The sequence below is a fragment of the Talpa occidentalis genome, unplaced genomic scaffold, assembly GCF_014898055.3.
Source record: "Talpa occidentalis isolate TD23 unplaced genomic scaffold, MPIMG_talOcc4v2.1 talOcc4.8, whole genome shotgun sequence".
Lineage (NCBI taxonomy): Eukaryota > Metazoa > Chordata > Mammalia > Eulipotyphla > Talpidae > Talpa > Talpa occidentalis.
The window spans coordinates 30,535,096-30,557,245 of NW_023605194.1; the positions used below are offsets into that span (position 1 = coordinate 30,535,096).

The window sequence follows — 22,150 nt, forward strand, 5'->3', positions numbered from 1 at the left end:
GAATCTGGCACCTTGGGAAATGAGCCACATTTTCTTGACCTCAGTTTCCCAATCAGCCTAGGAGGCACAGGGGAATCCCTTCACGCTGAGACCTGAGATCCCTCCTCCTGGGCAACCTGAGGGCTGTTCCCCTGAGATAATTTTTCCAGCCCCAACTGAAGACACAGGACTGGACTAGCTGTGTGGTATTCAGCTTTAGGGAGAAGACTCCTAGGAAGCACCAGGAATCCCCTGCCAGCCGCACGTAGCCCCAGGAAAAGTGCGGCTTCTGCTGTAGGTGGGGTGATTTTTAGCTCTGGCTGGTGGACCCAGAGCCTGGGAGGGACGCAGAGATGGGGGCCCGCGAGGGAGGCTGGGATCCAGGCCCGGAGAGGCGGCGCCCGCTGCCGGCCGCCAGGGGGCGCTCTGCACCAAGTCAAACCCAGGATGGCATCTGTGCGCGCCCCTGCAGCCCCCGCTCTTCCTGGAGGAGGTCAGTCTCACCCGGAAAACATTTCCTGAGCCGAGACTGCTGCAGCCTCTTAGCAGGCCAGAAAGGCCATCCACGCATCATCCCCAGAGATACCCGGGAGCCAAGGAACCTGGATCTGACTGATGATGTCCGTCCTGGACAGCTTCCTTCTGGTCCTGCCCACCTCCCCAGCCCACTCGTCACATGGGGGGGCCAGGGGCAGGGCTAAGGCCAGGCCCGCGGGGTGAGAAGCAGGGGCGGGGAGCCGGAGCGCTCCCTCCAGGCGGTGCCCTGAAGAAGGATCCTCAGGCAGCGGAGACAGAGGTGTCCTGCTCCCCGCTCTACCAGGTGAGCAGACCCGGGCCAGACACCTCGCTAGAATCTTTCCTGGAAACCTGATAGGCACCTGCCTGCCAGGACCCAGATACCCGCAGGGTGATGGGGTACTTAGTACCCATGTCACACACAATGGCAGCTGGGGACCCTGTGGGAGATGAGTGAGGTGCCAGCAGGTATACAAACGGCTAGGCTGGTTCAGGCTAAGTGGGGACACTTGTCCACACTTGTGCCACACACGGGGTGGCAGTGAAGGCCAGGGCAACCTGGATTTGAATCTCCCCACCTCCACCATGTTGAACTTTGTAACTTGGGGTGACCCACCATTCTGTGGTAATACCTCAGGTGCTGCTGGATAAATACTTGGTCCAGTCAGCACCTACTAAGTGCTCATTCCCACTATTAATAATGCCTGCAGATGGGATGATGCCCGGGTGCAGGACACACTGGTCTGAGTCCAGGATGACCTGGTGTTCCTCTGTGGCTGGTGCCAACCAGAGCTGCTCCTAGCTGAGTCATCCCCCTGCTCTCTTTCCGCGGTGCTGCTTGGCAGGCTGGAAGCTCTGCCCAAGCTGTGCTGAGCTTAGCTGGGGTGTGGCTTGCTCTTGAACTCCACCGCTGAGAAAGGTGGGTGACTAGAGAGCAGTTTTCCGGTCTCCTCTGCCCCTGAGGTCATGCTCCCCTGGCTGGTTTACAGAAACCACCATATTTGCCCTTTCACCCAGGTTTTCCACAAATCAGATGCCTGTGCCCTAGGATGCGATACCCCCAATGCAAGATGAGGTCTGCAAAGGTTACTCCTCTAGCTCATGTCCTCCTGGTATTATCATGCCCCCCCACACACACACACACATACATATGCCCCATTGCTGTGATGTCAATGGGGAATAGTGAGAGAGAGGCAGGGACCTACACAGGGCACACTGCACAGTCAGGACACAGGCCTAGCTCACCATCTCCCAGACAGTGCTGTGATAGCAGGACTGCAATTGGGTCATAGTCAGGGGAAGGGCAGGGGCTGGGAAAGAAAGTAAAAGAAATCAACATGCCCAAGGGGAATAACATCTCACACTTACACATACACACACGCACACTCCAGGGCCAGTCTCACCTGTCTTTAAAACAATCTTCAGTGTATTTTCCCCTCCCCTGGATCACAGTGTCCTGGTCTCTATCCTAGCATCTATCTCTTCCCTATACCACCCTTTGTGTCTTGAAGCTAGTTCCCCCCAGCTTTTGGGACAATACCAGGTTGCTTTAGCCAGTTAGTATATCTCATCCCCCAGTCATCAGAATTGATTCAGTGATGGATTAGTGGCCCAATCAAGACCATGATGCTTAGGAAGGTAGGAAGGGCACTCTCCCCGGCACTTCTGGGAGAGACACTAAAAGATATGATCTTTCTTCTGATTATGAAGGGAAAAGTATTAGCTCCCAGAGCCAATGTCTAGCATTTTTAAATAATAAAGCAACCTTGTTGAAGATGAAACAGACACCACCCCAAGAAGCAAAGAAGAGAACTTGGGGGAGGGGAAAAAGAAAACAGGTGTGGTTGATGGTGTCAAGCTGCTGGATCAAGCCATGCCTGAAGCCCATATAATGAGAGCTTTCCTACTAAAGAGTCCATTAATCTTCCTTTATTTTTAAGTCAGTTTTAGTTGTCTGTTTTGTTTCTAGCAATTGAAAAGTTTTTATCTGATTATCATCTTTTCACCAAAATGGTGGGGGTGGGGGATGGGGAATGGATATTCTGAAACTATAAGTATAAGGTAAAATATAGGCTACTCCATTAAATCCAAATTTCAGATTAACAATGAATACCTTCTCAGTAAAAGTTGTTACCCATGCAGTATTTACTTACATTAAAAGAATAACTGAGTATCCTGTATTTTTATTTACTGAATCTGATAGCCCTATTTCAGTAGTATGTTCAAATTCACACTACTAGAAAAAGGAAAAACCTGGACATGGACCCAGAGTTTTTAATTCAAAAGTCCTGTCTATACCACGTCATGGTATAGTGGACTGCTTCCTCTTATTCCTCCCTCTCCACCATCTGCCTCCCAGACTGTGTGCTTAGAGAAGACAGAGGGATGTCTCTCTGAGTCCCCACGGGTGTCAGAGGTTTATTGTAGCTCCACAATCCTCAGGCCTGACACTCCACTCCTTGAACATCTTAGCTCTGCTTCCATTTCTGCCTCTGGACTTTGAGGCTTCATCTCTTCTCACTTTGCAATTTCCACTTCACAATTTGCAAACCAAAACCTCATTTCTCTTGGACCCAAGCACATGCTGGCTTCTCTGGCTTGGGCCTTGCTGCCAGCAGATCAGCTCTCCCCAGCTGGCTCCCTCTGTTCCCAGGGCCCCAGGTCACTCCCTGGAGCACAGCCTGGCCCTTCCCCTCTACAGTTCCCATGTTCCTCTTGGGGAACACCAACAACAGGAGCTGTGCATGGCTCACCAAGGCACAGAGCATGGTGACACTGCCCACTGAATGCTGTCTAGTAGCTTACAGTCCAGTGGGGTGACAGCTCAGCTCCTGCTTCCCCACAGCCCCAAGTGGGAGTGAGCTTTGGCAAGGCTTGTTTTATTTGTGTACTAGTGATTGGGTCTGTAAATCACAAACACACTACAGCTTAATACAGTAGAGGGAGACAAGAAGGATGATGGGAAGAACATTCTGGTACATGTCCTCCCAGGAGTTGCTCCTCTGCCTATGTGAACTCCTTGTGTATTTAAAGGGGACCATAGCCTCCCCCCACTTGGACCTGCCTCTCCCTTACATTGCCAAAACCACTATCTCAGTGATGTTGAAGCCTGCAGAAACATCACCAGGCTGTTTCCTGACTGGGATTTTTTTTTTCAATTTTTCATAATTATAAACTATGCAATCATGGTGCTAATTTTCCCAAAATGGGAGGAGAAGCCACACTATTAGCAGCCAGCATGCCGGGGTAAGGGTCTGCCTCTGGGGGCTCCTGGGGTTTTGTCCCTTACTTCACCTACACCACATAACCTCCACCTCCTCACTGACGTACGAGAGACACAATAGCATCTAAAAGCCATGCGCAGGTTTGCAGGTGCTGTTTGTACCCATTTTCAAGGATCTCTGGGAAATAAAGCTCCTCTTAAATCCAGGTCAGCTGATTACAAAGATCAAACAGCATCTGGCGTGTGTTGCTTGCTTTGCTATTTTCTACCCACTGACTCCTCGATCCTTCGTTCTCTCTGAGAGGTAGTTGTCATTCTTGTTCTCATTTTCCAGACTTGAGGAACTGATACCTTAGGCCCCATGACTTGTTTGAGGCTGTTCCAATATCTCTGGGTACATTTGCATTTAGGGGGCTAATTCTTCACAACAAGGCTTCTAGTTTGAGATCCAAGAAACACCAGATAAAGGGCATTCTAAATATATTTCTTTTCTATAGATGCTGATCTCCTGTTACTGGAAAACAGGAATTAGCTTGTCTGCTTGAGGATGTGGTTGGTTCTTTATAAAAAGGATATACAAGAAATTTGCGTGTAGACGGCCAGCTTCATTATGCTGCCAACGGCTTCCAGCAGAAGAAGAGCATTTGCAGCCAGCTATTTCAGTAAGAATTTTATTTTATTCTATGTGGGATGTGACTACCTTTGCTTTTGGCTTCTTTCTTGAGGGGTGGGGCCACCCAAGGGCACCCAGAGGGGCTGTCTTGATCGTATGGGCTGAGAGCACCTAGGGGCATCTGTGGTCAGAGCCTGGCACAGCTCTCACCCCTCAACTAGGGAGCTATTCCACATCCACATCTGCTTGGATAAGCAGCCTTCCTTTTGCTCGTGATTGCTGGGGGCCTTGATGAGTGACTCAGGCTTCTGATGGCATTCAGGGTCTGTGAGAACCATGGACTGAGGACGTGGGAGGCACGTCCTTCCCAGGGAGAACTGTGACTCATAGCTACTCTGTACCTACTTGTAGACAGTTTAGTCAGGCAGTTAATTCAGAAGCGAGGAAGATGGTTCAGTAGCCCCAGAAAAGTGCCTGGGAGGTAATTCAGGCAAAGTAGGTCCACCGTCTGGGTGATCAGATAGGTGGGTCACACAGGTGCCATCTATGGGGTGTCTCACAGGGGCTGGCTGGGTGGGTGGATTGCACAGGAGCTGGCTGGGAGGTTGTCCAGTGACATGCCATTGTCTCTGGGCCTGGGCACCCTCAGATGATGAGTGGGTATTTGCAGGGACAAAGATCCAGTTCTGTGATCACAAATCCAGGTGGCCTGGATCCCACGCTGGGCCGGGCACATGCTGGGGACACACCTCATGGAGCCGGCCTCTGAATATCACTGTCTGCAGTAACGGGTGGGGAGCAGTTGAGATTGGTCTCTAATGCCTAATGCATTGAGCGGGGGAAGACGGTCTGTGAAATCTTCAGTTATTTTCTTTGATATTTTCTTTGGCTTGAAAGGAAAAGTTACCTGCTCTTGTGGAAATTTCCAGTCACGAGATTTCCATGGTGTAGACGACATACAGATACTAGTCTTTGAGAGAAGGTGAAATGAGATACTGCTCAAGAGATCCTAATTTAAAGAACATGACGGGACTGATTTTGAACTGCAGTGAAGTGCACATGACAAAATACAGTGAATTCAGTGGCAGGTGGTCCATTTATGGTGTGCAACCACCCCCCTCCAGTCTTCAACGTTTTCACTGCCCCACAAGAAAACCTCACTCCCCTTAAGCAGAGTTCCCTGCAGCCCTGCCTCCCCACCCCGCACCCGGCAGTCACTCTGCTTTGCATCTCCGTGGACTGACCTCTTCTGTCTGTTTCAGAGAAATGGAATCACACATGTGACCTTTGTGACTGGCCTCTTTCATGTAGTCATGTTTCTTCTGCGGCCCATTGCCATGGTAGCATGCATCAGTGTTTCATCCCTTTAGATTGCATTAATTTTAAATCATCACGTGACCAGAAACTGTTTGACAACTTTGTAAAAGAAAAAAAAAAAAAAAAGAAAGAAAGAGAAGGACCAACAATGCCAATCTGGGGAGGCTTTGGAAGGAGAGAGCAGCACCGGGAGGCAGGTCCTCCCGCTATCCTAGGTCTCTCATGTCCCATCTCTCCATGTTTGAATCTGTCTTTGTCTCCCTCTAGCTCTGTCTCTGTGTTTCTCTGTCTCTCTGTCTTCACTGCCTCTTCTCCTCCCTCCATCTCTTGCCCCGTAGATTATGGAGGAGATTATTAGGGAATTTAAGCTTTCTTTTAGCTGAAATTTTCAGGGTAAAAGAAGGTTCTTTGGGAGTGGATTGTGATGCTTTACTTCACTTCCTTAATATGCGTTTGATTTTGCCACATCGAGGATCTGCCCTATAGCAAGAAGCCGGAGCTAGGCAGTCCAGTCTGTGTCCCTCCTGCAGGGAGACCTGCCCTAATGCTCTCACACATAAATGGATGCCATCCTTGGCTCCTCCACTTATAAGCTGTGCCTGTGGCCCCATCCTGCCAACTCAAACCAGCTCAGCCTCTTTGCTCACCAACTTCCCAAACTCCTCATCATTGGTCTTCCCAGTACTTGCCCTGGATAGATGACTTCTTGTTGGGCACTGCCCACTGCACATCTGAATCACAGTGGGAAGAGATATAGTGGTGTCTGCCCAAACCAACCCGGGTGTCCAGAGAGAAGGACCCAGCTCTGACTCCAACCATTTCTACAGGCCCCCAACCACCAGGCCCATAGCTCATCTTCAGAACCAAGACCAGGGAGCCGCTGGGATGGTCATCCTTCATTGCATCCCTCCCTTGGGCCTCCTCAACTCTTTGGCTTTGCCCACTGGGCCTTTCTCTAGGGTATACCCTCTCCCCTCCCTGCTATAGATGGTAGGGATATTAGGGGGCAACGAGAACCTAGGTAGGGAGGCAAGAGTGTGTCCTGCTAGAATAAGAGACTTAGAGGACAGGAGATGAAGTCATAGGAAGGGGAGCAGTGGGGCATAAAGAGGAGCGAAACTTGGCCTCTTTCTCATGGACTGTAGGGAGCTATTGGAAGTTGCAAGCATAGGGCTAATCAGATCAAAATTGTTGAATAGGAGGAGTGACCTGAGCAGGATGTGAAGTCAGCTGTCAACTGGGGGTCACCTTCTCATTGGTGCTGCTGGTTCTGCCCTTGGCTCCTCCATCTCCTCTCCATAAGTAGCTAGAGCACAGCTCCTTAAACCTAAATCTGATTAACACACCCCAGTGGATACCCACTGTCACTTCTCCATCTGGCCCATCATCACCATCACATCATCTCTTTTCGTGTGCCCCCACCCACTTGGCACCAACACCACCCTCCTTGCTGTGCCTCGCTTGTGTCTTTGCTTGTGCTGTCCTCTCTCTGGAGCTCCTTGCCCCCAACTATCCATATGGCTCACAAAATCACCTTCTTCAGACTTTTACCCTAATGTCACCTTCTTTTGAGACTTCCGCTGGCCGCCTATGAGTCATAACGTGGCCGCCATTACAGAACCTTTGAGCTGGGAGACGTGTGATGGGCGCACCTCTAGGCAAGAACGCCATGGACTCTCCCTGCTCTTACCTAAAGTACATCAGTTTTGGGACCATAAGTGCTTTTTGGATTGCTGCATGCTTATGATCAATTTCCAGGGTATGGAAATGGTTGTTTTTATCAATTTTGTCTAGATTTACAGTTGCATTTGGAGAAGAGGCTTTCAGCCACAGTCAGACTCGCCCTGTCTTCCCTCTCCCATTAAGATATCGACACTGTGCTGCAGGCTTTATTGCCACCACGATTGGTTGTTATTCATGCACCACTTAGAATTAGTAGGAGAGGGGTGAAAGCTCAGGTTGAAGACATCTGCACAGTGCTCCAAATATGCCTGACACCTAGTATATGTTTAATGGCTGTTGAATGAATGAATGAATGAAAGGCATGGAGCGAGGATTAATGAAAGTCAGGTGGACTTTTGAGAACCTGAATCAGTAAAAATGGAAAGGGGACAGCAATTTCAAGAGATACTGGGGAGAAATATGGGCGATGCTTGGCAGTGTTGCACAGGGGGTGTGAGGGTGTCTGGGGTTTCCATCTGGGTAGCAGGATACTCGGTTTGGTGGTGTAAAGTAATCCTGCAGAAACCAGGCCCTTCATCATAGAGATAAAAACACACACGCACACACACACCGCTGGCCCAGTAGTAAAAGTTGAAGGAAGCTCCGTGGGAAGGTGGAGCAGCAGCAAACCCAGTTGCTTCTTCATGCTGGTGAGGTAAATCAGGCTGCCCTGGAATAGCAGCAATGTGTGCAAGCTGCAAAATGGCTGCTGCTCCCTCCCAGCTCCCCAGAATCTCACTGTGACCCAGCACAACGGGAAACATACAAGAAAGGGAATTCCAGGAAGCACCCAGCCTCGCATTACAGTCATTACAGAACCTCCTCCCTGCTTTGGGCTGTGAGAAGCCAGTGGAAGGTTGGAAGACTTTCAGAGATTCTAGCAGCAAATCTCTGGGGAAGGTGGCTGATGGGTGGGGCACAAGGAACTTAGACAGGGAGACTTGTGAGGTAAGATGCCATTTCAACAGCCCCGGGAAGGACTGGTGAGAAGCTGCACCAAACAGGAGTGATAGAAACAGGATTAAGTCTGCACTATTTTTTTTTTTAAATAATAAATTTTATTTTTATATTCCCCCATACAATTGCAAACGCCCCATTCTGACCCCAATCCTTCTGCTCCCACCCCCCACCCCCCAAAAAGTGTCTCTGGTTCATAGTTTTTTGTTGATTTTGATTTGATGATGATATGATAATATACATAGAGAACCCCAAAATCTCCACAGAAAAACTAATTCAACTCATCAATCAATTCAGTAAAGTGGCAGGATACAAAATCAACACGCAAAAGTCAGTAGCCTTCCTATACACAAACAATAAATCTGAAGAAGAAGAAATCAAAAAAACCATCCCTTTTATTATCGAAACAAAAAAAATCAAATATTTGGGAATAAATCTAACAAAAGAGGTAAAGGACCTATACAAAGAAAACTATAAAACACTGTTAAAAGAAATAGAAGAAGACACAAAGAAATGGAAAGACATCCCCTGCTCATGGATTGGAAGAATAAACATTATTAAAATGGCCATCCTTCCAAATGCAATATACAGATTCAATGCTATTCCAATCAAAATCTCAATGGCATTCTTCAAAGAAATAGAACAATTATTGATGAAATTCATATGGAATCACCAAAAACCCCGAATAGCCAAAGCTCTACTGAAAAAAAAAGAAGGAAATGGAGGCATCACACTCCCAGACTTCAAACTATACTACAAAGCCATAATCATCAAAACTGCATGGTATTGGCACAAGAACAGACATACAGACCAATGGAATCGAATAGAAAATCCAGAAATAAACCCACAGATTTATGGTCAAGTCTGCACTATTCACTAAAGTGAGTGCACAGGTCTCGGTGGCTGGCTGCGTGTGGAAGGGGGCGCAGGAAGGAGGACAGTGAAGCCCAGCCTTCCAGTTTGGGCAGCTAGGAGGGCAGAAGGGCCTTTGTTTGGAAGGAGGACACAGGAAGAGGGACAGATGTGAAAGGGACTGCTTGGTGCCCTTTCTGACTAAGCCACCAGCATGCTCTGTCCTCTCTATCCCCTCTCCCCAATCCATCTATCCATCCGTCCATCTGTCCATCTCCCTTGCATCCCCCGTGAGCTGCCCTGGGCAATAATCTGTGAGTAAAGAGTGGTACCCACTTCCCAGCTTCACACAAGAAATGATCTCAGCACCTGCCCCCATCCAGCACCACACATACCACACAGTGGCCTGTTTCCATCTCTAGCCTCAGAACTTCTGGGTCCCCAGGACAGGGAACTCTTGGAACCTTCATCCTGAGGCTGGGTTGGTTTCTGGGAGATCACTTCTAAGGGACTCACCTGGTAGGAAAGGTGGATAAAGAGTGGAGGAAGCTTTTCTGGTTGTCCTAGCTACTACTCTGGCCTGCACACCAGAGGGGTCTCAAAACTAAGTGAATGTCATTAGTGTGTGCAAAAATTTTCTCCCAGTCGGTGGGGTTTCTCTTTGTTTTTGTTATTGTCTCTTTTGCTGTGCAGAAGCTCTTTAATTTGATGTAGTCCCAGCTGTTTATCTTTGCCTTCACTATCACTGCTTTGGGTGATGTGTCTGTAAAGATGTCTTTGAGGTGCACGTCATGTAGTAGCAGCACTATTTACAATAGCTAAGCTTTGGAAACAACCCAAATGCCCAAAAATAGATGACTGGATCAAGAAGATGTGGTACATATACACCATGGAATATTACTCAGCATTCAAAAAAGATAAACTCATGCAATTTGCAGCAAGATGGATGGCGCTGGAAGGGATCATGCTCAGCGAAATAAGCCAGAAAGAAAAAGAAAAATACCGGATGGTCTCACTCATAGCAGGAATCTAGAAAACTTAAATAAGGGACCAGGAAAAAGAATAACTATAAGAAAGAAAATATCAAAATCAACAAACAACTATGAACCAGAGACACTCTATGGGGGGTGGGGGGCGGGGAAAGGAGGGCTTAGGGTCAAAATAAGGGGGTTGTAATTGTATGGGGAATATAAAAATAAAATTTAAATTAAAAAAAAAACAACTAAGTGACTATCCCCTGTGCCTGGCAGCATAAGACATGCAGGAAACAAGATAGAAGGTAGGATCTTCTTTTTGTGTGATGAAAAGAGCAAGGAGGAAGGACCTAATGCAGCAGGTAACTAGGAATAATAACAGCTAATAGATTGAGAGCACCTTGAAGTTTACAACTTAGTTCAACCAGGCAATCTCACCTAACCCCTGTAACCAGCCTGAGATATTAAGGTTCCCATTTACAGATGGGGAGAGTGAAGTCAGTTGGTCCTGCTCACTCAGCCAGGAAGTGGTGAAGTTTGGGTTTCCAAGTTTGGGTTCTGCCCAAAACAGCCTAAGACAAGGGTTTGGGTGCAGGGGTTTCTTTGGGAGGTGATACCAGGAAGCAGAAGGCTGACCTTCAGGAACTGAGGAAAGTGTGACATGTCTCCCGGCTGCACCCAGAAGGAAAAAGGCTGGGGAACTAATCTGCTTCTTTTCTCCCTCAACTATAAAAGCTGCCCCTTGGGGTGTGGCACAGAGCACTTCTACACTTTGTTCATTTGCACAGGAGCCACAGGGTCTCTGTGAATTCGGGGAAGCTCTCCCCCAACTCCCGAGACTGAGAGCTCGGGATGGGGGGCCATCCACAGGTGGGAACTCCTTCCTACACCTATGGCTGAAATCAGAGCTGGGATGGGACATGGGGCACCCAAAGCTGGGCTACAAGCTATAATATATACCCCAAATAGTTCTCCCTGCCCAAACTGGGAGATGTGCTAGCTGGACATGTCTGGGGACATGAAACACTAGGAAACACAAGTGCAGAGGTGGGGTGGGAGCAAGGAGAGCTGGGGAGGACCAGTAACAAGGTGAAGTATCCCCAAGGGAGCTGAAATTCTCCACTCACAGTGAGGAGCAAGGGCAGGCGTGTTCGTCAGACTGGGTGTCATAACAGCACGCCACAGGCGAGGTGGTTTAAACAACAGAAATGTATCTTCTTGTGGTTCTGGAGGTTAGACGTGTAGGATCAAGTTGTTGCAGGTTTGGTTTCTTGAGGCCTCTCTCCTTGGCTTGCAGATGGCCTGTGTCTTCACATGGTCTTTGCTCTGTGTCCTATGTGCTAATCTCCTCTTTTTATAGGGCACCATGCATGTTGGATCAGGGTCCACCCTAATGGCCTCATTTTCACTTAGTTACCTCTTTAAATCCATGTCTCCAAATGCAGTCACATTCTGTGGATTGAGGCTTTAACATATGAATTTGTGGGGTGACACAACTCAGCCCATAGCAAAGAGGAGAGCCCTGTTGATTTCCTGGGTCCTGGGAAGCAGCGAGGCATGTGGGCCTCTAGAACAGGGAGGCTGGGGAAAGGCCTGGCAGAGCTCTCAGTGAGTGTCTAGACAGAAACTCTGCCAGATGCACTGTTCTCCAGGGAGGCCAACGGAAACCCACATTTACCCACCACAGCAACTGAACCTAGTAGGTGCTGAGTCAGGAGCTTTCCTTAGAAAACCAGTTTCCTTTGAAGATTTCTGTTCCTGCACATGTAGGAGAAATGACCCTGAGAATGGTTGTGAAATGGCAGCCCTGGTTAAGGGTTCCCAGTTGTGTTCTCTGCAGCACCCTCCCTTGCCATCTTTTTGCTGCCTAGCTCTGTGGGACCAGGGCAGCCCTCCTGTTGGATGGATAAGGAATATGAGCCTCAGAAAGTTCACTTACTCTCATGATGCACAGCTAGTGAGCAGCAGAGCAAGACTTGGCCCAGATCTGAGCTGACCCATCTCTAGTACTCATGTGTAGCTCTGCCTTTAGGGACTTGACTGCCACAGCCATCAACCGCGCCCCCCACCCCAACTCAAATCTGGAATATTTCTATTAGGCTCCCCACAGAATGATCCTGTTAGCAATAAAGATTGGCTTTTCTCAATATGTTAGATGGCTGCCAGGTAATAATACCATAAGCCAATTACCATAGAAACAAGCATGGGAGGAAGAAGCATCCTGGTGGCTTAGGAGTAAGGTAAGGATAAACAAGGGTACCTAGATGCCGTGGCATTAGCTTTCAGATGCCTGCCCTAGCTGCCATCCAAGAGTCTGAAGACCAGCTCAGCCCATTGTTCAGTTAAGAAACGGGGCCTCCCCGGTGGCGCAATGGTTGAGTGCTGGGCTGCAAAACTGCCCGCAGCCTTTGCAGCCCCAGTTCGATCCCTGGCCCTGACCCACGAGGGTCCCACATGGCACGACAGTCCTCTCCTGCCACCCGCTGCTCCCCTCAGCAGTGTATTTCGTCAGTCTGTCTGTTCTGTTCCCTGCTCTGCTCTGGTGGGTTCTCTTGCCCTCCCATGCATCTGACTGTACCCAGTGCTTGGATGGATAGATAGATAGATAGATAGATAGATAGATAGATAGATAGATAGATAGATAGATAGATGATCCCACTTCCTCTGCCCAGACCTCTGTTCACTTTTCCTCTTAGCTCCTAGCATAACCTGTTAACTTTCAAATGCACAAGGAAAGTCAGCCTTTCCTACCAGCACATCATTTTGCCAGTTCTGAAAAGATAAGAACAGTCTTCAGAGAAAGCCAGGCCTGGGTATAGATCCTGGGTGTTATAAAAAGACTTAGTTCATGATCATCCTCAGCTAATATGAGCCAAAATGCGATATTCACTGTAAAAGGGAGGGCATGACAGGCCATGTCTCACAGTATTGTTATAAGGATTCAATACATAATAAAAAGCAGAATTCAAGGAAGGGAATAGAGTGAATCCTGAAAGGACAGGAACTCCCTTCCAGACAAACCACTGACTCCTACTGTTGGTCTCTGGTTGTGAACTCTTGACTTTGGGAATTTTTTTTTTTTTTTAAGAAAAATGGAGGTATCTGAAGGAAGTATTCTCTGAAATCTTCCATGTGGATCATGGGCGTCTAGGAGGTACATTGGAAGGTGTTGTAAACACGTCATTGGAATACCAGAGGACAAGAGAGAGAAAATAATGGAAAAAATATTGCAAGTAATATTGCCTGAGAATTTTCAAAAATCAATGACTGTGTAGTAGAGAACTTATCCTTGCCCCTAAAGGGGGCAAACTTAGATTAATTGCAAATATATTTTGTAAACTTGAGGGCAACCACAAAAACAATTTCTAAAGAGATCTATCTATCCAGGCAGTCTGCTTCATCACACAGGTACCATATGGTAGATACCTGTGCCCACATCTTCACTATGGAAACAAATAAGAGCCACCTGGCATAACATACCCTGGAAAGTTGAGATACCAGCTCAGCCCCCTCCAACTGGTGACCTGGCACACATCACTCACCACCTCTGGGCTTCACTTTCCTCTTAAACTGGGAATCAATAAAACAAAATGAAAATGCATACACTGTGCAAAAATGAAAAATGATGTAAGAATTATATAAAATAAAATATTAAAAATAAATTTAAAATAAATAAAATGCTTTTGGGCAGTGATGTGTGTGAACCATGACAACAGGGCCTGGCACATGTGGGTGCTGAGCAAGGGTAACTGCTGAAATAATGATTTTGGCAAGTGCACTGGGGGAGACGCTGCCCCTGGGCATAGTGTGTCCTTTGCCATATCAGGGCTGGTTCTGAGACTGTGTGAGTGCAAGAATGAGAAGCAAGGCCATTCTGAACTGACAGGTGGCTGGTCTGGCACGTTGGAGACCCCCAGGGCCTGATGCATGTACCCACTGCAATAGACCTGATAGAGAAATAGAGAAATAGACTTGATGTCAGTCCCACAGTGCTAGCCCTGGCCATTGCCCCGGTCTTTGAATCCCAGAGTACTGTGTTCAAGCCTTTTCCTTGGACTGATTCTCAAGCAACTCACGTTCAGGACCAAGGCCCTGAGTCTACACAGAGCCTTTCTGAAAATCACCAAGATGCCGCTTCTTTTTGGATGACTAGCACAGGCCCTTTGACTTGCTGAGCAGAGACCACCTGATGAAGCCCCTCGAACCCCTTCAGCCAGGCACACATGGGCAGGGTCCCAGATACCCAGCCTTACTCAGAGACCCTCACACAGTGTGTGCTTAAAATTATTGGGTTGAGGGCTTTCATAAATTCCTAGGGATGTTGGTAGAGAGTAAAATTCAACACTGAACACTGAAAAAAATGAAGAAGTTGCTATGGGAGTAGGTCCAACGGTCCCCATCACCCTGCCCTGGGACAGACCAGGGACCCTCCACAGTCCCTTGTGCTCTTTTCTGTCCAAACCCCTTCTTGGGCACAAGCCCCCAGGAGAATGGAACAGGCCCTGTCCTTGAGGACTCACACACAGAAGGACAGGCTGCCCTGGATGTCTGTTTACCTTCTTTGATTCTCTGACACCAACTGGGCATCCACAAGGAAACTCTACTCTCTGTGATAAGGGAAGATCCCATAAGAAAAGTGCTCAGTCCCACAAGGCTGTCTCAGACACTGGATGCAAGTGGGGTGCCCAGGGTACCTGGGGTAACCACATTCTATCCAACTTGGCTACAAATTTGATAGTTCCTGGATCTTCCTCAGTTTCCATAATTTGCTAGAATGGCCCACAGAACATAGGAAAACATTTTACTTCCTATTGCTGATTTATTCTAAAAGATACAACTCACAAACAGCCAAATGGAAGAGATGCATAGAATAAGATATGGGGAGTGGAGGAGGACTAAGAGCTTCCATACCCTATCTTGGGCGCAGCTTCCTCTTAGCACCTCCACATAGTCACCAACCCAAAAGCAATTTGAATCCTGTAAGTCAAGGTTTCTTGCCACGGTCATTTTATAGGCGTGATTGACCAAGTCATTCACCTTAGTACTTGAACTCGAGCTTCAATCCCTCACCCCTCCCCAGAGGTGGGGAATGAGACTAGAGGTGGGGCTTAAAGTTCCAACCCTCTAATCATGCCTCGGTCTTTCTGGGGATAGGTTCCCTTTCTGAAGCTCTTATGTCACTTCATTGTTATAATAAACTCAGATATGAATGAAAGGGCTTGTTATGCACAATGAAAGATAATCCTATTGCTTGGGAGATTCCAAGAGTTGGAGGAGCTCTGGGCCAGGGGCAAAATTGAAGTATATTCTCCATCACACACACCCTCAGTGTGAGTGTCCGAGAGACACTTTCTCACACTTTGGAGCCTTCCATAGTGCCAAGTGCCGGGTTCTGGTTATTCACAAACCTGAATGGAGAGGAAGGACCTAGGTACCCAGCACCTCCCATGGAGCCCTAATCATGTGACCAGAGATTTGGAGCAGCACTTCAATTCTGAAGGCAGAAATTTAACAAATATCAATGTAGCATATCTTAGCAGCCATCATTTATTGAAATTCTGCTCCCTTTAGACCATTTAGAATCTCCATCTATTTTTTCATAAGTCTTCACATTGGCCCCCAAAGGGTGGATGTTGTTAGTCTGATGAGGTTAATGTTAGGAATGATTAGGACCCTAGGCAACAGAATTCAAACTCAGCCTGTTTCTTGCCAACTTACTTTCCAGTCTCCATGCAGAGCTCCTGGACTGGAATCAGGAGAAGGGGCAGATTAAACCAAGAAAGTATGGCTGGTGCAGCTCTTAAAACTGCATCAGCCTTGACAGTGGGGTGAGGCCCATTATTGCGGTATGACACACCTCCATAGAACTCAGCAGCTTCAAACAGTGAACAAGTATTCGTGCTGATGAGTCTGTGAGTAAAACTCCCCTGAGCTCACAGTCTTATGCACTTGACTGGCATGTCCAAGGGTGTGGGGGGGCTGGTTAGTGAGGCCTCACTCACACTTGTTAGGGTTACTGGCTGTCAGCTAGGGCAAACACTGAGTTGATAGAACCACATGTTTCTCTTGGATCCAGAAAGGGGTGAGGAATTTGGGAGGTTTTGCAATCAATCTACCATAGGAGGGATCCAGCTGCTTTTTAGAATTGCCAGGTCTGTCTTAGAGCTGCATTTCCTCATGGTGAGCTAGGCATTTGGGGAATAATTTTTGCTCTAGGACACACCATGAGTGTAGATCAATTTGCTCCTTCATCAGCATCTGGGGTGGCTGAATATAGATGTGTGTGGGGTAGAGACTGTCTTCTGGGAACCCTGGTGCTGAGATACCAACAGATCTTCTCTTCCCTGAGCTTGAATTGGGCCAGAAGGAAAGCAGGTGTGAGAGTGTTGGCAAGAGACCTCCTTTGCAAAAGGGGGCCACTTGAGTGCCATCTGGTTTATTTTCTGCTAGAATCAGCCATCTTAAGGCAGAAGGCAAGCTAAGAAAGTGCTTCACAGTGGAAATGCAAAATAGCAGTACCAGAAGGAATCACGCTTGATTTGAGTGTATTGTAAATATCAAGTGCATGCTTTTGAAATCATTTCATCAACTGCAAGGTGTCATGGTGGCAGTGTCATGTGTGATTAGGATGAATGTCCTAGAGGCAGATGAACCTGGATTCAAATTTCAGCCTCTCTCTAATTCTGTGTGACCTCCATTAGGCTGCACCTTATCCCCTCAACTACACAGGAGGTCATGATCACTTCTGACTCAGAGTTGTTTGGGCTAAAATACTTACAAGTTTATGTCATCCATGAATAGTACTATTACTTCTTCCTTTCCAGTCTGTATGCCTTGATTTCTTTTTCTTGCCTAGTTGCCTATAACCTCCAGTATAATGCTGCAACAAATGAGAAAGGTAGATACCCTTTTAAATCTATTGAGACTTGTTTTGTGGCCCTGCATTTAGTCTGTGTTGGAGAATGTTCCATGTGCATCTGAGAAGAATGTATATTCTGCTATTGTTGGGTAAAGTGTTCTATCATGTCTCTTAGGTCTAGTTGGTTTATTATAGTATTTTTCAAGTTCTCTATTTCCTTATTAATGTTTTCTTTCTTATTGAAAATGGGATGTTGACCTTTCAAATTATTGTTGTATCTTTTAAATCCAAGTCTGTGTAGGTTTGCTTCATGGATTTTGGTGCTGTTATGTTAGGTGAATATCTACATTGCTATATCTTTTTGATGAATTAATCTTTTGATTAATACGTATTGTCCTTTTCTCTTGTAATAATGTTTGTCTTAAAGTCTGTTTTGCCTGGTTTTAGCACATCCACACCAGCTTTTCAAAAATTATTATTTACAAGGAATATAATTTTCATTTCTTTCACTTTCAACTTATTTGTGTCTTTGAATCTAAATTAACACTCTTTAGACAGCATATTGCTGGATCATTTCATTTTTTATCTATTGTGCCTACTTTCATCTTTTAATATGGAGAGGATAACCCATTTATATTTAGTGTAATTAGTAATTAGTGATAAGTGATACTCCTGCTATTTTGCTAATTTTTTTCTATGTATCATATCTATGTTGTTCCTCTTTAAATATCTATGTTGTTCCTCATCCTCACAGCCTTAATTACTGACTTATTTCATGCTGCATAGTTGTTAATTATTTTGTCATACTTTTTTTTATTGCCCTTGTCATTTCTTTTACTCTGTATCCTTGGGTTGTTTTCTTAGTGGTTGCCTTGGGGATTATGTTTTAATTTATGACAATCTAGTTTAGATTACTAACAATATCAATAGTATACAAAACTTATACTATATGTCTTCATTTCCCCACTTATATAGTTATATAACCTGTTGTATGCATATAAACTTAGGTTTGTAATTATTGTTTTATGTAGTTATCTTTTAAATCAGATAATAAAAAGGAAATTATAAAGAAAAATGTGTTAACACTGTCTTGAATATTTGAGTTATTTTCTCATGTTCTTTCACTTCAGCCTGAAAGGGTCCCTCTAATATTTCTTATAGGGCAGGTCTACTAACAATTAATTATCTCAATTTTTGTTTATCTGAGAATGTGTTTATTGCTTTTCATTTTTGAAAATTAGTGTTGCCAGAGACTAAATTCCTCTTCAGCAGTTTTGCTTTTAGCATACTGAATATATCACCCCACTGCAGGCTAAAGTAAGGCAGTATGTCAGGACCAGACATGCACAAAGCAAAAGCAGAAGTGTACACCCAGGCAGGGGTTGAATTTTTAAACAAATGAGGATGAAAGAAAGGCAGTAAAGAAAGAGGTGTTTGTCAGAAGTAGGAGGGCCTCATCCAGTCATACCTCTGGGTGAACTGAGATTCCTATAGTTCATGACCAACAGGAACCTCAGCCAGGAAGTATTAAGACAGGGAGTAGAAGGCCTTCTACTCTTCTGCCCATGGACTGAAAGGATCGCCTGTGGTTTCCAGACTGAGACATGCAATGATTAGCTTGGTGACATAACTGGGGAAATAAGGAAGGAAATGCTCTCTGTGAGAGAATGGATGAGTGGGAGACTGCACCATCTGCACTGAGTTAGGAAGATTACGAAGTGAGAGAGGAGAAGAGGAATGTGAAAAACATGGGCTAAGAGGCATGATATGGGCATCAGTTAGAATTCTCCAGGTTACAAATCACAGCAAGGCAATCCAAGCCAGCTAAAGCCAGAAAAGGGGAATTTATTGGAAGGATTTCAGAGATTTAAATATCTTTTGGGGGCTGGAGAATCAGTCTTGGGAAATAAACAAGAATGATCGTGACTCCAAAGAGCCTCAAAACAAGAAGCACAAGGATGATCTCCTGGCAGGAATAAAATGGCCAGGAGATCCACTGTGCTAGAAGGTCCCATACTCACAGCGGCACATTGTCACTGCCTCCAGTACTGAAAAGAAAACCCTAATACCTGTCAGTGTTTTCATGACACATTCAAGATTAAATCAAAACTCCGGCAACGTCTAGCCTGAGCCTAGGCCACACAACCTGCAGGGACAGAGCTTCCCAAGAAGAAGGTGAGGGATTCCTCCAGAACAGGAAGGGACTCGATGTTGTAAAACCCAAAACAAGTTCTGTTCCACTGCAACAAACGAAGGGAAGGGAAGGTATAATATTGAGAGTAAGAGAGATGAGAAAAGAGCCGAAGAGGAAGGGAGAGATGAATGATGCAAAAGGAGGGGGAATGATTAGAAGAGCAGATGGAGGTCATGTGCCCAGGGGGAGGGGGTGGTAGAGCTGAGGAGGAATCTTGACCTTGGGGAGAGGTGTGAGTGGAGCAAGGAAGTGCCTGCAAAATTTCCGTTCTATGCATCTGTTCCAATCTCTGCCTTCCCATAACAAGCAGGTGTTTTCACGAGGGAGAAGACTTGTTTTTCAATAAGTCTAAACTGACCAAAGAAGTGATTCATCATTTTCTAAAATCTGCTTCTTATGAGATTTCAGACCTGCTTCCTTTTTGGACCCTCATAAGGACAGGTGTTGCCATTTGAGCCCAGGCAGGCTACACTGGGTAACCCCCCTCCCCACCCAACTCACACCCAATGGTTTCTCTGCCCCCTGCTTCAGGGGAAGAGTAACGGCTCCTTGGCTTAGTACATCACATTCCCAGGACCCACTAATGAGGTCACACTTCCCTTTTCTCTCAGCTTCTGACTGCCAGAAACAGGAACTCATCAAGGGACCCTGCCTGATCCAGGATGTCAGGCCTGTGAGTTGGGGTCCTTGCCTACTCCCATTGTGCTCTGGGGGAACCCATATTCTCACAGTAGTACCTGCCCAAGTGTGGGCTCCATATACTCTCTAATGGTAGCTTTACCTGTCAAAGTCTCTTCAGTGAGACTTTGCAGTTGAATAAAATCTTAATCTGAAAACTGCCCAATTAAGTAGGCAGCCCAGATTGTTGACCAAATGGAGCAAAGATTTTTAGGTGAGTAGCGTTTGTCCAAAACCAACATTTAAAAGTCTTAAAAAATGCGGCCGTACAACCTATGGCAGACACAGCTGGGCTGCTCAGGGCCCCAGCTGCAGAGAGTGAGGTCAGCTGACAGTCACCAGCTGTTAGCTCTTTTAGGGTCAGTCTCAGCTTTCAAGCCAACTTCACACTCTTCTTGGGTGGTCCCCAGTCAATGACTACACAAGGGAGTGATGGTCAAGGTCACACTCTTCTTGAGAAGGCCCCTAGCCAATGACTCCAAAGGGCAATAGTTCATTGACCTAACCACCTCCATCCAAAGCTAAATCCTTCTACTGGACCATTGACTCCAGAGCTCCCAGGGGGCCTGGAAGGGCACTGTAAGGTGTGTGGCCCTCTGAGACTCTCCTCCCATCCATTCCCCTTCCTTTCCCTCACTTCCTAAAGAGCAGTTTAATTCCTAATAAAACTCTCATCTCTGTGTCTATCACTAGAGAACCCAGCTGGTCGCCACTCATTCATCTAACCCAGCTCGGATTCCCTAAGCCACGTCTCCCCTTGGACATGCCCCAGGCAACATGTCACTTCTTCTAAGGGACTTGCCAAGCAGTCTCTGAATTCTGCTGTGAACTCTGATGTGTCTGGGTGATTTTCCACCCAAAGATGTAGATCCAGGATTCTAATCTGGATTCTACATCTTTGTCCTTAGGACTTTGCCCAGAACCCCGGGATATTAAATTTGAGTTCAGAAAAACAGGAGTCCAGGGTTCTAGACCCTTCTGGCAGCCTGGGCTATATATGGAATGGCTGCAGTGGATTGCAGTGTGTGGACAAAACAAATGAAAAACCATGCTCAGTGCCTGAAGGAGACATTGGGTCAAAGGACAGAGACAGACGTTGGGCCCAAGGCAACCAGACTGAGGTCAGGAACAGTGCAGTAGGACAGAGAGAGGCCCTGCCATCTGGACAGAAGCTTACAACACCTACATGCCCCACACTGAAGATATGCTCAGAGCACCAGCAGCAAGGTCACCAGAGTGGCAGAGAAGATCACCTTTGATGACTCTCACACAATTTCGCTTTTTAAAAATCTGGAAAGAATATTTGAAATTCAGTGTAAGTGTAATTTATAGTTTTAATTCAATTCATGGGTTATAAATTATGACTTAATTTTAAAATTATGGGTAATAATTATAGGTAATTTAAATGTTATATATTTAAAGTATGAGTAAGGTCTTAATAGGACTTGGCAGGAGGCCTTTTAGAAGGTTCCTGTGTGTGGCCTCAGGTATAGGTGATCAGGGAGATATAACCAAGAGGTACTGAGCAGGCGGAGTATGTTCTACTGAGTAGATTAGAGTCTAGAAGAATGTGGCAAAGTCTGGTAGGCAAAGATAGGCAGGTAGAGTATGTTTCCAGTGGGAAGACTGGCTAGAGTGTCGAAGAGGACCAACTACATGGTGACTCTCAGTTTCATGACCATGAAGATATCACAGGTTGACAGAGGGGCTCGACGCCACTCAGAGACCCAGACTGCAGGGCCTCTGCCATCTTCTACATGGGACTTCCAAGCTGTTCCCACGCCAGATCACCAGAAAGGGCATCAAGCAAGGTGGACTGTGTGGAGATAGAGCCACATATGTCTGTAGAGCATCTGGAGGTGCCCAAGAGAAGGGGAGAAAAGATGTGGGTGGAGAGCTAGCACTGTCTGCCCAACGTGGGGAGTTGATAGTGGTAGGGAATGAGCTGAGTTGTGTTAGCAAAAGGAAAACCATTTTAAGTTCTGATTGATAACATTTGCTTATTTTCTTGGTATAAAAACTGCCACCATGATCAGTTTCAAACTACCAGTATGATCACCAAACTAAGGAGTTGGTAAGCCATCTGCAGACTAAGGGATAGTTGTATGAGGGTTCTTCAGGGAAAAAGAACCAATAGGAGAATAAATGTATGTCTCCATGTGTATTTAAGAGATTAAATGTGTATTAAGAGATCTGCAGTGGGCAAGCTGGAGACCTAAGAGAGCTGATGGTGTGCTTATAATTTGAAGGCCAGCAGGTTGGAAAC

The 22,150-nt window shown here is 46.4% G+C and overlaps 1 protein-coding gene across 4 annotated transcripts in view; it reads left to right on the forward strand.

The window, feature by feature from the left end:
• Positions 1-512: 512 nt before the first annotated feature.
• ARHGAP22 (Rho GTPase activating protein 22) overlaps positions 513-22,150 on the forward strand; it is a 147,787-nt gene continuing 126,149 nt past the window's right edge. For 3 of the 4 annotated variants that reach the window (XM_054690233.1, XM_054690234.1, XM_054690236.1), the window contains exons 1-2: positions 513-799; positions 4,216-4,380. In XM_054690233.1, coding sequence (XP_054546208.1) covers positions 4,329-4,380 — 52 coding nt within the window. In that variant the 5' untranslated portion in view covers positions 513-799; positions 4,216-4,328. Of the gene's footprint in view, positions 800-4,213; positions 4,381-22,150 lie in introns of those variants that run through there. The other variant, XM_054690235.1, reaches the window with a different exon arrangement.